We start from the raw sequence: 17795 nt of genomic DNA on the forward strand, positions 1-17795 counted from the left end.
AACAAAAACAATTATCAACATATATTTACTTAACAAATTTAATCTAATAATATTTACTAATTCAATAGATTGTTAATTAATTAGAAAAAGATTTGCCATTGTGAAAATAACATGACAAAGATCATGATTTATTTTATTACATAGTCCCCAATTCGTTAAATTAGAAAAAGATTTGTCATTGTGAAAATAACATGGCTAAGGAATTTGCGTTGTACTTCCTGATGATCATATTTGATATAGTCCCCAATTCATTAAATTAGAAAAAGGTTTGCCATTGTAAAATAATATGGTAAGAACTTTGGATTGTACTTCCTAATGATCATGTTTTATTTTATCACATAGGCTCTAATTCGTTTAGTATATCCCAATTTGGCGTGTTAAAATTATTAAAATCGTTCGACGTTAACATAATATAATAAAAATTTATAAATTTGAATATGTGGAATTAAATCTATCTAGCAAGTGTAACTTGTTAAAGGATTGAATTTGAAAATATTTGTGAGTATATGTAAAGTAGAGAGGCCATGATTATGTTGCCAATGTAGTGGAAGACATGAGGGCTGGTGTCCATGTGGCTTTCCTGCTTTGGATGTAATCTTGACAGTTTTTTGTCGCTTTACAGTTCCCGTGCCTAGCATCGTGACGTGTCAGTTTCGTAAGGCCTAAAATAGCCAGCTGGACAAGAAGCCGCCCCACCGACTTTTCTTCCTCAACCCCGAATCAGTCAATAATGGCTCATAGGCACCTGCCAACAAATAGAACCAATAGGAGCTCGTTATATCGGCAATGTGAACTAAGCACTCCACTAGGATTACTTGTTTGTGTTAGTTTAAATATCTAAGTATTTCGAGTTTAACCAAAACTATCCAAGTAATCGTCTTTAAATCTTCTTATCTCGCTCGAATACAAATTCTAGAATTCATAGTCTCGTTTCTCAATCAGTACTTTCCACAATCTCCCAATACTCAAAATATTCATTACAATGTTTCTTGTTGACTGGTTCTATGGAGTTCTTGCATCACTTGGGTTATGGCATAAAGAAGCAAAGGTCTTGTTTTTAGGACTTGATAATTCTGGGAAGACAACGTTACTTCAGATGTTGAAAAACGAGGTTTGTTTTTCTTTTCTTTTACCTTGTTGTGTTGATCTTCTAGTGTAATTCTCTAAGGCGTTCTTATTTGTGTATTGAGAATTGATTAAGAATCTATGAATGTGACAGAAATTGGTTCAACACCAACCTACACTCCATCCAACATCAGAGGAGTTAACCATCGGAAAGATCGTGTTTAAGGTTTTCGATTTGGGTGGACATCAAATCGCACGAAGAGTGTGGAAAGATTACTACGCCAAGGTAAGTTAGAGACATCTGCTGATTTGCACCTAACTTTTGCTTGAATTGTGTAAAAAGAATTAAACTTTGATTCTGTTAGATAAGAATTATTGTTTACATGGTGCAGGTGGATGCGGTGGTGTATCTGATTGACGCATCCGACCAGGAGAGGTTCGCAGAATCGAGAAGGGAACTAGAGAATCTCCTCTTAGATGATGCTTTATCAACTGTACCGTTCCTTGTGTTGGGAAACAAGATTGACAAATGCACTGCAGTTTCGGAAGAGAATTTGCAGCATGATTTTGGTCTCACCGGTTCTACAACAGGCAAAGGAATTGTAAATCTTGCAAACTCAAGTATACGACCTCTTGAGGTCTTCATGTGCAGTATTGTCAGACAATCAGGTTATGGGGAAGGATTGCAATGGATCTCTCAGTATATCAAGTAGAAGAATATACTTCCAGTCGTATGACTCCAGTATCTATAAAATAGTGCGATTATCATGTTATTTCTTTTTGCTGCATATATTGTAGCTGCAACAGAGTATTGAATAGTGAAATTTAAAAATAAAAAATCTTCCTCTTTTGGTTATAGGAAATCAAGAATTTTGAATCTAGCTTATTATCATCCACAAAGACGAAACCAAGAATTTCCTTTCGTGAATACAATTATGTAAAATCTTGTTTCTCATCAAGAGAGACTTCAGGTGGTAAAAATAAATACTAAATCTAAAATCTAAGGGAAAATTCAGAAGTTCTAAATTAAAAAACACAGATTTGAATTGGACCTTTCATGATAATTTGCAAACAAACTTAGAACGGCAGGCACCATTTGCAAGTAATTAAGACACAACTTGACTCTAGAAAGGATAGAAGCTACGACATGGTAAATAAACACATCCTTTCAAAATCATGCAAATTGAAATCTAGCTGACTCAGAGTTAAACGTAAAATTGAGGATGTAAGCATGCAATATGTGGATAACTAAAATTAGAAGAAAATTCATTCACCCGTAATAAGTTGGGAATCTGTCCTGCGTCTGATGATTCTGAGAAAACATTACATACGGTAGTAGTAGTAGTAGTGTGTAAAGGTACCTAGCCACACTTGAGTATTGTTTGAAGACAAGCAATTAGCTTGGTGATAGTTAACTAACGAGAGAGTTGAAACAAAATCATGGTTGCTATCACACAGAACTCTGCCTACTTGATTTTGTGCTATTTCCTATTCAAGCTCCCCTTCTCTTCCTCCCCCTTCTCCCTTCTTCTTCGAGCTTCCGATTCTGTGCTCTGAAAGTGATTGATCGAAGGTCCCAATTTGGATCCTCAAATTATCTACCGTCTATGCAAAGAAGTAAGAACAAGTAAACTGACACATTCATGCATGGAAAGCTCTCCACGATCTTGCTTCCATATACTTGTACGTATAAGAACGAAACAAGTTAGATAAGTACGCATCACATCCTCCAATTGCATTTAGATCAAGTGGGCGACGAACTAAATACTAACAAAGCAATATAGTTTAACTAAAACAAAAACAAAAAGAACAAAACAAAAAAAAGCCACAAAGTTGAGACTGGTGATACAAAAACAGACGAACAGTAAACTTCAAACAGTACTCATTGGGATAATGAAAAGGTTTATAAAATCTCATGTTAAAACCCATACAAAGTCCTCAACTTCAGAAGGTCAATGCAGATTACCAGTTAATAGGTGTATCCAAGGTCCTCAACTTGCAAAATGCTTTGTTGACGAATCACAACTTTTGTGAGGAAATATTTTTATACCTTCTTCTCCTACTTCTTTCAATGACACCAAGGTGCTCTTATGAGGAAATATTTGACAAATTGCACTAAGATGCAGAAGCTTTTTCGAGCTGGAAGCTAATGCATCATAATTGGCCACAGAGCTATCATCGAAACACAAAACACAACCACTCTTTGTGAAGGCAATTGGTTCTCTTTGGCGAAAGCGAATTTTTTTACTCCAACCGAATGGTTCATGCTCCCCTTGCTCTTTAATGTCAGGAATATTTTTCTTTTCTTTCAGTAACCATATGTCATAATCGATCCGATTGTCACATCTGATAGCATAATATAAAACCCCGCCCAACTCCCCTATATCATAACAGCCACTGTCTTGTGGCAAAGGCGGTGAAAGATCTTTACTAAATTTCTCATCAGCCAAATCAAAGGGCAAAACCCTTCCTCCAATTTTATCTTTCCAATGTAGGGCGCCATTCACAAAGACAGCACGTACGCCGTAAACTGTTATGGAAAATTCAGTATCCAACCTCCCAACATGTACAGTTCTCCACCCATTACCACGGCCGAGAGTATACACCGAAACCAAAAGGATATTAGGGTCTTTTTTTAACTTATATAATTCAACAACTTTATACTCATTAGTTGAAGGAGGGTAACCAAATCCGCTTGAACTATAAGAGCTTCTCCGATGGTCTTGTGGTCAGCTTCCCATGTGGCAATATGGGAAGACATCCATTATCTTATCAGCCAACCAATTTTCCTAAATATAAGGAAACAAAATTTTCATCTCCAACCCTCTTGCTTTTTCACCAATATTTTGTCTAGTTGTCTCTTATTTTCAAATCGGATAAGAGATTTTTTTTTACTTAGTTTTGATTTTTTTATTCATGGAGAAATAAAATTTTACCTATTTTCCGCCAAGGGAAACCCCATTCCAACTGATCAAAAAAAAAAAAAAAAAACTCTATTCCTGTGATTATCATGTTTCATAGTTAGAGATTCAATTTGATAAAATGTAAGATTTTATATCATCAAGTAGTTTTCTAAGATGAGATATAAAGTTTGATTATGTAAGAAGTAACGAATATTATTCTCAAACTGTTCCAGGAAATGCAAACAGTTGCTGGGCTGATCATATAGTTTCGTTCAATTAAACTGATGAAAGGGGAGGAGCTGGTGGTGTTTGGATGTGAACTGAACAACTGGTGGCGACCGAGAATGGGTTTAGGTAAACAAAATAATTTTAGAGAACCGAAGGTGTTGTAGCTCGAGTATTTTGGAGAGGAGGGAGAGCTCATCTCTGTAATGGTTGGTACTTGAGCAAATAAAAGAGTATATGGCCTGAAGTGGAACCCCGGGGAAAATTATTTTTTGATTGAACGATTCTGAGATAATGGAAAATGAAGATCATCACCTCTGATAATGTATTACTAATCAAATATGAATTTTTTACCATTTTTTATGAGTACGTATTAATCAACTATGATTGATCCAAATCCAAAGTACTCGTATTATTGTATGACTTTGATTTTGATTCTGAACATTTTTTCTTGGTCTCTCGTGAAAAGAAGGAGAAAGAACTGATTTTGATCTGTAATTAAAATTGTTATTAAGTACAAATAAAGGTGACTAGGATGGATAGACATCCTCTATGTGAACCTCTAGAACAAGAGGTTGAGGAAGAGGATGTCTATCTAATTGTACGCCAAGTCATCTACACATTGGTTACATAGGTTAGGGTTGGAGAATGATTTTAAGAATTTTGGATGTGTATCCTACGTGTATGAAGACTTTTTTCTTCACACACATTCCATTGGAGAAGTTCTAAAGATATTGATCATCACAATCTCTCATACTCCTTGGAAGAATAACATATTCTCTGGTCACGGGGTTACAAATACAATATTTAGAATCTAGGGATCCATATAGACAGACTAAACCATTAAACGAACCAAGAACCCAATAAGATGCAAACGGAGGGATTAAGTTGATCCTTTTGATACAAGTCTCCTCATTATTCTCATTATACTCAAAATAGTAAAGTTGTTTTTTTATGTTCTGATCAAGATAGTAAAGTCTTTTGCCAGCAATTGAGAGAATGACGGATGATGGGAAACCAGATTTCTCCATGTTTTGCAGACTATTTTGCAGCCTAGAAGAGATTCAGTTGGTAAACGAGTGATAATGTCTAGTAGAATATCTGTTGGGAGATTGTTAAAATTCCTCATTAAAGAAAGAAGGATATATTAACAAGCAGAAAAATTGCAGCAGTAAATTTTAGGGTTTTAAAAAAGTTATGAATAGAGAGGAAAGTTAAGTGTTTGGAGTCTGTCTTATTATTCCCTATATATATACGCTCAAGTTCTTATTAATTCCACCCAAGAAATTGCATTGTCCAGCCCCTTCGAAAATATTAGGCAAGTAACCTTCTGAAACTTGTTATAGCATGATTCAGGCATACGATCATTTTAAGAACCTTTCAATACTACCTAAGGTACCACTTCCTCTTAACTCATGGGAGCGTAAATCCTGTGATAGCACCCAAAGGAAAAATTCAAACTCTAAAACCATGCGCCAGAGCCGTTGGATTGTAGGCTGCAGCTCTTTGTCCTCCCTATGTCAAACCCAAAGTTCAAAAACAGAGTTTGATTAAATTAGAGAAAATTTAGAAACAAAGTTGGTTTCGTTACCTCGTAATTAATTAGATCAGAGTTATACTAAAACAATTATTTGGTTGCAACATTTGCTACGCAACAGATAGAAATGGATCTAAAATAAGATGAATTCGTTGACAGAATAAAATAAAATTTAAGCCATCAGAAAAATATGAGAAGAATTTAAGGAAGAAGATCCAAATGAATAGTGTGTTTTTCTTCCTTTTTGGTCGTAACGATTCTGTGTTACAGTGAAGCTGATGGTCAGAAATGTGTGGGCAAGTTATTAAACAGTGCAGAAATTGATTCAACTGAAGATGAAGGCATGAAATGTGTGGAAAACAACAATTGTAAGAAAAGTCATCCATCCATAAGCAGATGGCAAAATCCTTGTGGCCAACAGAATCATTGTCCTCCATCCTCTTAGTAGTTATGTGTACGGTAGCTTGATACTATCGCACAGAACTCTGCCTACTTGACTATATTATTCCTACGAAATTTATTGAAGAATAACACGAACATTAGTTTCGTTCCCTATTCAAACTACCAACTCTATGATATGAAAGTGACAGTACCAGACCTTAACATGACATGTGGAGGTTCAAATTTGGAGCCCAATTTATTTATTGATTATTGCTAAGAAGTAAAGAAAAACCCGACTTCCTCATACTGCTGGGAAAGTAAGCTCCCACTTTCCATGATCTTACTTCTATATACTAACTCGACTTCAATATATACGAAAGGAACAAGTTACTAAATTATATGCATCACATGTTCCAATTGCAATTAGATCAAGTTTGCAACAAATTGCACATTCACAAAACCATACAGCTTAAATAAAACAAAACAAAAGAAAAAAAGAAAACTGCCATAAAGTTGAGATTGGTGACACAAAAACAGACTAACAGTAAACATTATACAGCACTCATTAAGATAATATATGAAAAGGTTTATATAATAACCCATACAAATATATATAATGACATCTCATACTAGATAAGTGTATCCAAGGATCTTTTCTTACTAGATACTTAGTCAGTAATCACAGCTTCTGGTCTCCTCAATTCAGAAGGTTCCATTATTTTTGTATCTTCTCCTAATTCTTTCAACGAAATCAAGATGTTCTTGTGAGGGGATATTTGATCAATTTTACAAAATTCCACAAGATTTTTTGAGGTTGAAGCTACTGCCTCATACATGGTGCGACCTATTATTGAAACATAAAACCCCGCCACTCTTGGTAAAGGCGAATGGTTTTATTTCTGGAAGACTGCTACACTCTTTACTCCAACCCAACGGTTTGTGATCCACCTGCTCTTTCATGTCATGAATATAGTTCTTCTCTTTCAATGGTAATATATATTCGATAGCACAACAAAAAACCCCGCCCAACTCCCCTACAGTATAATCATACCAGTTTGGTGGCAAAGGAGGTGGTGAAAGATGTTCACTAAACTTCTCCTCTGCCAAATCAAAGGCCAAAATCTTTCCTTCTTGTTTATCCCTCCAATGCAGGGCTCCATTCACAAACTACAAAGACACCAAGTCGGCCATAAGAATATGCAAATTCAGTATCGAACTTCCCAGCACTTGTCCAACCATTGCCACTAGCAAGAGTATAAACCGCGACCTCAACAGTTTTTAAGTTTGATCATAGCTCACACATTTCAACTACTCTATACTCATTACTTGAAGGAAGGTAACCAAATCCACTCGACTTAGGATCAGAATCTCTAATTAATTTTGGGATAAGAACATATTCTTTTGGTGTCAGGGTTACAAACACAAGAAATGTGATCTACCAATCCATATAGACAGACTAAACCATTACACGAACCAATAACCAATAACCGTATAAAAAGGAAACATGAATGGAGGGTTTATGTTGATTCTTCTGACACGATAAGTAGGCGTCTCATCATTATTCTCATTATACTCAAAATAGTGAAGCTGTAGATTTTCAGCTCTAACAAGAAAACTCAACTTACCAGGATCATCAGAATGACTAAGATGAGTTAGGTGCAATTAAAACATCGGTCATCGGGTTTTCCAAACGAGCTCCTCTTTTGCTGAAAACTCGAAGGGGAGAACAAAACTTTATGCCACAAACAAGTAAATGCAAAATATAACGAAGAAAATTCTATATACGGAACTTTTCTAATCGATAAAACTGGACTTTTGAAGCTCTCTACAAGGAGGAATTTGGTAAAATATGATCACTAATATCATGACAGTCGGATCTTGAGCGTCTGTATAAGCCATTGCATGTGCATGTGCATCGATCATCTTTGATCATCTGTTTCACCAAGAGACTGGTGGAAGTATTGTCCTAAGATAACCACATTTCTGTCAACATTAAGCCTAAGATAACCACATTTCTGTCAACCGGATTGAAACTTAAAACCCGATTTTCTCTAACCAAATCACCGGTACTTTCTACTCCAACCAACAAAGATTCCATTTGTGCTAACGGATCATAAAATTTGATATCCTTGTGTAGCAAATACCAGCTTTTTTCAAGTACCCAAACACTCAAACTCCTCTCCCTATGATTGATAATGGCGTAACAAATCAATGCTTCTGATTCTCCTAGACATTGATGAAAATACTTATTTCTCTCCGTAAATAGATCATCTGTTTCAGAAGGTCAAGCCACCCATGTGTTGGATAAACTTCAACATTAAGCCTAAGATAATCTCTAACAAGTTGGTTAGGATAAGATTAGGAAATTGATGTAATCCTAAGGGAATTAGAAGTCATCTAGTTCTAAGAAAAGGAAAGACATGTAATAAGGTAATAGGACTAGGAAAAGGAATTCATAGTTCTATATATATATGAACACCAAAGTTGTGGTTGATCATATGAGCAAGATTGGAGCTTGTGTTTAGTTTTGAGAGATTTTCTAAACATCAATAAAGAGAGTTGTCTTTATATAAGCTAAGTTTCATCTTGCAGTTGCCATTAATTGGTATCAGAGCTTGTTTCTGAGCCATGGAAAACGAAACCACCATTGTGGGTGTAAAACAGTTCACGCCACCATCAATACAAGTTTCAATCCACAACGCCACAAACTACACAGTATGGGCCATGAGAATGAAGGTACTGATGAAAATCTACAAAGTTTGGGAAACAATTGATCCTGGTACATTGGACCCAGACAAAAACAATGTTGTCATTGGATTACTCTTTCAAGCAATACCAGAATGTCTTGTTCTACAAGTTGGTGAACAAGAAACTTCAAAGAAAATTTGGGATGCAATAAAGGCACGTAATCTCGGAGTTGATCGAGTTAAAGAAGCCCGTCTGCAAACCTTAATGTCTGAATTTGAAAGAGTGAAGATGAAAGGCACTGATACTATTGATAGCTTTGCAGGAAAGCTATCAGAGATAGCCTCAAAAGCTGCGTCACTTGGACAATCCATTGATGAAGATAAACTGGTAAAGAAGTTTCTCAATAGTTTACCAAGATCCAAGTATATTCATATCATAGCCTCTCTCGAACAAGTCTTAGATTTAAAGAAGACTAGCTTTGAAGATATAATTGGAAGATTGAAAGCATATGAAGAGAGAATCCTTGATGAAGAAAACAATGGAGAAACTCAAGGAAAACTCTTGTACACAAACTCTTACCAAAAAAAACTCTGCGACAAGAGGAAGAGGTCGTGGAAGAGGTGGTAGAGTAAACAAAGGCCGAGGAAGGGAAGGAAGGTTTAACTCACAAGATAGAACAACAAGTCAGAATGATCAAAACCAAGGGAAAGAAAAGAAGGATAGATCAAACATTATTTGGTACAGATGTGATAAACCAGGACACTTCTCCTCTGTATGCCCTGAAAGAATACAAAAGATGGAAGAAACAAACAAGAATGAAACAAGGGAAGCAGATACAGCTCTTTTCATGCACGAAGTTGTATTCTTAAACGAAGGGAACCTAATACCAAAGAACTACGAATCAAAGGATGGAGAAGAAGGAATCTGGTATTTAGATAATGGAGCCAGCAATCACATGACTGGTAAGAGACACTACTTTTTTGAACTCAATGAGAAAATCAAAGGACAAGTGAAGTTTGGGGATGGATCTTCTGTAAAAATTGAAGGAAAAGGATCAATTCTATTTCAGAGCAAGACCGGAGAACAGAAGCTTGTCACAAACATCTACTTCATCCCAAACTTACAAAACCACATTTTAAGTTTAGGACAAGCTACAGAAGTTGGATGTGATGTTAGAATGCGACAAGATTATCTAACAGTTCATGACCCAAGTGGAAGACTTTTAGTTAGAGTCTCACACTCACAGAATAGACTCTACAAGATAAGTCTCATGATTGGAAGGCCATTGTGTCTGAATATGAGACTGGAAGATCAGACATGGAAGTGGCACGCAAGGTTAGGACACATAAGTTTTAGAACCTTAAAGGAAATGTCTCATGACAAGATGGTTCGAGGGATACCACAGATAAACGATGAATCAAGGATCTGTGAATCATGTTTAGTTGGGAAACAAACGCGTCAAGGTTTTCCAAAAGCAACAACATTCAGAGCCTGAAAGCCTTTAGAGCTTCTTCATGCTGATTTATGTGGTCCTATTACACCACAAACCCTTGCAAATAACAAATACATATTTTTTATTATAGATGAATTCTCAAGATATATGTGGTATATTCTTATGAAACAAAAGAGTGAAGCATTTGACAGATTCAAAGCTTTCAGAAATCTGATAGAAAAAGAGTTAAAAGAGGAAGTCAAAATGCTTAGAACTGATAGAGGAGGAGAGTTCACTTCCTTAGAGTTCAACAAGTTATGTGAGTCAAATGGAATCAAAAGGAAACTCACAGCACCATATACACCACAACAAAACGGAGTGGTGGAGAGGAGAAACATGACTCTAATGGAGATGACAAGAAGTTCTTTAAAGGCTATGCAGGTACCTAATTATCTATGGGGAGAAGCTGTACGACACTCCACATACCTAATAAACAGGATACCTACGAAAGCTCTGAAAGACATGACTCCATATGAAAGTTTGCGAAAGAGAAAACCAAACATAGATCATTTAAGAGTGTTTGGTTGCAAAGCATACGCAAAAGTTGATTCTGCAACTCTTAAGAAACTGGATGATCGATCTCAGACTCTTGTGCATCTAGGAATTGAGCCTGGATCCAAAGCTTACAGATTATTCAATCCAACAACGAAAAGAGTGATAGTGAGTCGAGATGTGGTATTCGATGAAAAAGCAAACTGGAACTGGAAAGAAACTAATGATGGACCAACTAGGGATCCAGGAATGTTTCACATGATATGGGGTCAAGTAATTGATGAAGGCGAAGGACCCATAATCATCAATACCAATGGAAACAATGATGTTAATCAAGAAGAATAAGAGAATAATGAAACCAATGAGAATAACGAAGAAGTAGAAGAAAAAGAAGAAGAAGAGATCGATGAAATAACTCAACCCATTCCACTGCGAAAATCAACAAGACAGATACAAAAGCCACAGTATCTGGAGGATTATGTTCTTCAAGCTGCAGAAGAATGTGAGATTATGCTACTTTCTGTTAATGATGAACCAAGGAATTTTCAGGAAGAAAAGGTCTCGACTAAATGGACACAAGCATGTAGAGAAGAAATTATTTCAATCAACAGAAACAAGACTTGGTTTCTAATTGATAAGCCAGATGGGATTCAGATTAAACAAGAAGCTTATGCAAGGAGAATTCTGAAAGAAGCAGGACTTGAAACTTGTAATCCAACTAAGATACCAATGGAGTTTGGACTTAAAGTTTCAAAGGCACAAGAAGAAGCAGAGATTGATTCAACGAGTTATAGAAGAAATGTTGGATGCCTAAGATACTTATTACACACAAGACCAGATTTGGCTTTCTCTGTCGGAGTAGCAAGCCGTTATATGCAGAGTCCACGCAAGTCTCATGGTGATGTAATAAAGCAGATATTGAGATATCTAAGAGGAACAATCAGCTGTGGATTGAAGTATGGTCGAGGAGGATCAAAAGGAATTGTTGGGTATAGTGACCGCAGTCATAATATTGACCAAGATGATGGAAAAGGTACAACTGGTCATATATTTTATCTAGGTGAAGCACCTATTACATGGTGTTCACAGAAGCAAGACACTGTAGCCCTCTCATCCTGTGAAGCTGAGTTTATGGCCGCAACAGAAGAAGCTAAACAATCAATAGGGCTTCAAGAAATGTTGGGTGAAATCAAAGGAATAGAACCTGAAAAAGTTCTCATCAAGATTGATAATAAGTCTGCAACTGCACTCACTAAAAATCCAGTGTTTCATGGGAAGACGAAACACATTCACAAAAGGTATCATTTCATACGAGAATGTATCGAGAAGGAGATCATCAACGTTGAACACATACCAGGAACTGAGCAGAAAGCAGATATATTGACAAAGGCATTAGCTCGGATCAAGTTTGAAGAAATGAGACAACTGATTGGAGTACAAGATATGTCACGGGTAAGGTTGAATCTTAACGGGGAGAATGTTGGATAAACTTCAACATTAAGCCTAAGATAATCTCTAACAAGTTGGTTAGGATAAGATTAGGAAATTGATGTAATCCTAAGGGAATTAGAAGTCATCTAGTTCTAAGAAAAGGAAAGACATGTAATAAGGTAATAGGACTAGGAAAAGGAATTCATAGTTATATATATATATGAACACCAAAGTTGTGGTTGATCATATGAGCAAGATTAGAGCTTGTGTTTAGTTTTGAGAGATTTTCTAAACATCAATAAACAGAGTTGTCTTTATATAAGCTAAGTTTCATCTTGCAGTTGCCATTACCGTGAAGGGTTGCAAAGCTGTTGGAATCTCAACACCATCTTCCTTCTGATAATTTTCAAGGATGCAACAAATGGTTCTTTCTGTTGCTGTTAGGGTTGAGTTTAACAGGTGACAGTGCTGTTTCACTAGGTCTATTCTCTTTTTCTGCCCAATCTTCTAGACTGGAAGTCAGTACTGTTTGAGCAAGAAACTAGCTCTCTGTATGCATTTGAGGCAGGAAAATGTGCTTCTAGATCGTACTTCTTCGCAGCTGCATCATTCAAAGCACCCGAAACAATGGAAACAACTTGATAGGGCAAGTTTAGCTACTTATAAAAGTCCTCAGAGTTTTTAATCATTTCCTCATGCATTTCCCAGGAGTCAGTAGCATTTGGAGAGGTTATGCAGAACTGTTCTACCTTCTCAAATTGATGAACTCGAAAAATACCTAAAGTATCTCGACCATGTGAACCAGCTTCCTTGCGGAAACAAGTAGAGTATCCTGCATATCTTATTGGCAGTTGTGTAGGATGGATCCAATCATCTAGATGATATGCACACAGTGGCTGTTCAGCTGTGGCAATCAGATACTTATCATCTCCCTCACCTGTGACTTTGTAAAGTTCTTCGTCGAATTGAGCCAGTTGAGCACATTTTGCCATTATATCTTTTCTCATGAAGAATGGAGTTTGTAAGAGGGTATAGTTTCTCTTTCCCAAGAATGCCAAACCAAAATTGATAAGTGCCTGATTGAGAAGTACCCCAACTCCTTTCAAGTAGAAACCTCTTCCTCCAGCAACATTAGCACCTTTCTTGAGATCAGCAATTCCAAAAAGCTCAACAAGTTCAACATGATTTTTCAACTTAGGTTCTGTCCTTTTCACTCCCCATGTTCGGACTACCAAATTATTAGCCTCATCATTGTCAACAGGAATAGAATCATGAACTAAGTTACCAATCAAATCTTTTGCTTCTTGTACAACAAATATTTTGCTTCTTGTACTTAGAATACAACAAATCTTTTGCTTCTTGTACTTGAGCATCCTTTGCTGCTTTTGACTGTTTACACTCTCTGAGCTTTTAATCTTTCCAGTAGCACCTTCACCAGAATTCATAAGTTTCCGAACTTGTTTATTGATCTTATTCAGATCTTTCCTCAAGTTATCCAACTCGAATTGACGTTGACGCCATTCTTTATCAAGGCGTATAACCTCATCGACGAGTTCAACACTTCCAAATCTACGACGTTGAGATTCACAGATGATTTCTGGGTTGCCTCCTTTGTCTTCTCTGAAGATATTGATATCTAACATTTTTGCTGCTTTCTGATAGGATCCAACACCAAATTACTGAACCCTAATGATAAATAAAAATCCTTTGATTTTTGGGATTAGCTGCCGAGATAAAGAAAACTTAATAGATTGATTGAATTCTATGCATAAACATAGTTCTGGACAAGAGTATTTATAAGCGTACTGAATTTTGAAACAAGCAACAACCTTAAATAAAGAAATCATCTATCTTAAGAAACAATTAGAGAACTAAATTGGGAAATCAACCAACTACAGAATACAGCACTCCGTTCACAAAGACACCGCGTGCATCATGAACTTCATTCAGGAAACGGTCAACATCCAACCTCCCAACACTTCTCTACCCATTGCCACGGCTAAGAGTACACACCGCAACCGAAAGAACATCGATGTGATCTGGAATTAGTGTATACATTGCAACAACTTTATATTCATTAGTTAAGAAATCGCAGAAAAATAGCCATTTGAAAGGACAAGGAACAGAGTGCATAAACATAATTTTGATTCACTAAACTTGGTAGAAAAATCCAGAAAATAATGAGGTTTTGATAACCATGACCCAAAAATTCAAACATCAAAATATAAATTTACCGAGGATTGGAAAATTGTTTTGAAGCACTTGGTGGTAGGGTGTGTTTATCAGACATAATCAGCAGTACAAGTAAATCCTCTTCCTGGAATCTCTGCAATCACAACCAGCAGAAACATTCAAGAAAGCGGTGATACCGGCATCCTTGGCCTTGAACTCCTGCCTTTTCTTCCAAGGCTACTTCAAAGAATCAAGTTCTTTCCAGAATGAGTCGGCATGACTAGGAATGCTGTAGAAAACAATATAATGCTATCCCGTTAGTATGAACTCAGTGATTACGACTGGAGAAAGAAACTCGAATTTGACCCTGAAGAAAACGATCGTTTTATCAATAATTGGAAGAGCCTCATCAATTAAAATGGAAACCCAGAAGTAAAGCACCTAAATACCGCACTGCAGTGAATTATCCAATTTTTGCCTACAGTCTGAATATGCTAACTCCTTCCCTATTACAAGCAAATGGGTAGCAAAGCACTTCAAAAAAGATGGTATCCAAGAACCATTGCAAAAAGAAGCAAAAGCAATTCTGAGGATATAATACTTCACATTTTAGCAATATATGCTTCATTTCTATTTCTATTGAGATAATGTAAAAGTTATTCTGGATCGCAAAGTATCAAAAAATGGTGTTGCAAAGCACTGAACCAAAAGAAAACTCAATAGTTACACATTTACTCGAAGCTAAAAGCTAATGTCTGCAATAGTTTGACAAGTTTAACAAGTAAAGCGAGTTTTCTAGTTCACTAATACATTCCTAATATCCAACTCCAACACCATACAACTACACAAGCAAATAGTATCCTGCTCGGAATTATTCAGCTATCTAAAGGAGTATTTACAATCGAAGGGGTTTGGTCTGAATTGTCAAGCCGCGTATAGGAAAAGTCCTCATTGTAAGATAGTGTGTGAGAATAAAACAATGACCATCGTGGATATATGAAATGGTTGATCAGTTGGCTTTCAGTCTCTAAGGGTCTCACAGTGAAACTAGTTCCTCATATATACTCACTTTCCACAATTTTGCTACCACACACTTATTCGACTTCAATGTATCTAAGAAAGAAAGAAAAAAAAAGGTTACTAAAGTATGCATCACATCACAGAACTGCAATAAGATCAAGCAGGCAACAAATTCGGCATCGACAAAGCGATATAGCTTAACTATGGAAAAAAAGACCTGCCATAAAGCTGAGAATGATAGCATAACAATAGACTGGCAGTTACCTTTTAGATGATACTCATGAAGTTAATATCAAAATGTTAAATGCAATCAAAAGTTAAAACCCATATGAATATCTATAATATTACTTCAGAAGCTCAACGAAGATTACCGGGTAATAAGTGTCTCCAGGGATCTCATCTAGCTAGCTATGCTTTGTCGGCAAATCAGGGGTTTTTGTCTCCTCATCTTCAGCTGACTTCATTACTTGAGTATCTACTTCTCCTAATTCTCTCAACGACACTAAGGTGTTGTTGTGAGGGAATATCTGTCTCAATGCAGTAAAATCCATAAGCTGTTTCGAGGTTGAATCTATTGCATCATGAATAACAAGAGAGCCATCACTGAAACATAAAACACTGCGTCTCTTAGTAAAGGCTAATGGTTCACTTTCCAGAAGATGAAACTCTTTACTCCAACCCAATGGCTCATCATCGTTTCTTCTTGCTCTGCAACCATATGTCAGTCCATGAGCATTCGGTGTTTGTACAGAAATATCTGATGGCATAATACAGATCCACGCCGTAAACCCCTATAGAAAAATTATACCACATAAAGTCTGGCGGCAAAGGAGGTGGTGAAACATGTTCGCGAAACTTTTCCTCAGTCAAATCAAAAGTATAAATCCATCCTCCTACATAATCCACCCAATGCAGCGCTCCATTGACTGACACATTATCTTCTACACAAACTTCACCCGTACTGTCAAACCTCCCAACATTTCTCCACCCTTCTCCACTGCCCAGAGTGTACACAGCAGCTTCGACAAAATTAGGTTCTCTCCCTAATTTATAGAATTCAACAACTTTATACTCATTTGTCAGAGGAAGGTACCCAAATCCACTCGAATAATGAATATACTGATCATCATTCTTGAATTTAGGAAGCATAACAGATTCTCTAGTCATGGGGTTACAAATACAATAATTTTGGTATCCATAAAAACAGACTAACCCATTAAACGAACCAAGAACCTTATAATGATAAGATGTAAATGGAGGGGTTAAATCGAACCTTGTAATACTATGGCTAGGTGTTTGATCATCATGATTCTCATTATATTGAAGATAATAAACCTGTTTCCGATTCTCAGAAAAAACAAGATAACCTGACTTACCAGAATCAGTGGAGTGATTAAGATGAGATGAGTACATCTGATAAAATGATGGACGATGAGAAACAAGAATCCTCCATGATTTGCAGACCAGTTTGCAATCAAGAATGGTTTCAGTGGGTAGACGAGTTATGATGTCTAGTTGAATTTCTGTTGGGAGATTCATCAAATTCCTCATTAGAGAAGAAGAAGGATTTACACAGCGAAGAAATCTTAGGGTTTGAATGAGAAATTGGGAATTTTGGTTGCTGGGACACTAAAGTTTCTTTGTTGGAATTTAGAGTCTTTGTCTTTTTGCTTATTATAGGCCAAAGACTTGCTAATTTCGCCCAAACATACTGGGCGTTTGTCATGGAATCTGGCCGAGCAAATTAGTCCTTGTCTGGTGGATGTAAAGCAAATTTAGGATTCTGTCTTAACTCACAAGATTCTCCACCAATTAATACCATCGAAACGAGATTGACATAAAAATTGCGGGCTGAGAAAATGAGTTGCGCCAGGATTTTGGGCTCACACAATATGCCAAAGGAAATGACTCAAATGGTCAAATATACAACTTCTATTGAGGTCTTCATGTGCAGTATTGTCAATAGATCAGGCTATGGATCCCTCAGTGTATATATATATATATATATATATCAGTAAAGAAACATGGTATTCGGTCATATTAGTAAAATACACTGTGATTCTCAAAGTATACATTTCCTTTATATCGTAGTTGTGAAAGAGTATTCGTTACTTAAATTTTTTGACTGTATATTCTTCCGAATACAAATTTGAACCTTCAGGTTGAAAAACAAAAATTAAATCCAATTTTTAAAGTTCACAAAAGATACAAATTGGAATTGGACTCCTGTAGATACCAAAGATACGATTCGCCACGTGGACGTAGGAGAAGACACGAATCATTGAAAGGGATCATGCCGATAGATCTTACACCATCCCCGAAAATCCTCGTCAGTGACTTGTCAAATCAAGTCAGGATCGTCATTATTGAATGGCTGACGAAGCAAAAA

General features: G+C 36.5%; 1 protein-coding gene and 1 pseudogene across 1 annotated transcript; one reads left to right on the top strand and one right to left on the bottom strand.

Annotated features, from left to right (window-relative positions):
* The first annotated feature begins 861 nt into the window (after positions 1 to 861).
* On the top strand, positions 862 to 1904 carry LOC113300554 (GTP-binding protein SAR1A-like). The gene is made up of 3 exons (XM_026549758.1): positions 862 to 1111; positions 1220 to 1351; positions 1458 to 1904. The coding sequence occupies exons 1-3, from the start codon at positions 983 to 985 to the stop codon at positions 1776 to 1778; spliced, it is 582 nt and encodes a 193-aa protein (XP_026405543.1). The 5' UTR covers positions 862 to 982; the 3' UTR covers positions 1779 to 1904.
* Positions 1905 to 2706: 802 nt separating this feature from the next.
* On the bottom strand, positions 2707 to 13857 carry LOC113294155 (annotated as a pseudogene).
* Positions 13858 to 17795: the final 3938 nt, after the last annotated feature.

The sequence above is a fragment of the Papaver somniferum genome, chromosome 7, assembly GCF_003573695.1.
Source record: "Papaver somniferum cultivar HN1 chromosome 7, ASM357369v1, whole genome shotgun sequence".
Classification (NCBI taxonomy): Eukaryota; Viridiplantae; Streptophyta; class Magnoliopsida; order Ranunculales; family Papaveraceae; genus Papaver; species Papaver somniferum.

Coding starts and splice junctions, on each gene's coding strand:
- LOC113300554 (XM_026549758.1), top strand. CDS start 983: ATGTTTCTTGTTGACTGGTTCTATGGAGTTCTTGCATCACTTGGGTTA. Junction 1,112..1,219: donor TTCAGATGTTGAAAAACGAG/GTTTGTTTTTCT, acceptor TGAATGTGACAG/AAATTGGTTCAACACCAACC. Junction 1,352..1,457: donor GGAAAGATTACTACGCCAAG/GTAAGTTAGAGA, acceptor TACATGGTGCAG/GTGGATGCGGTGGTGTATCT.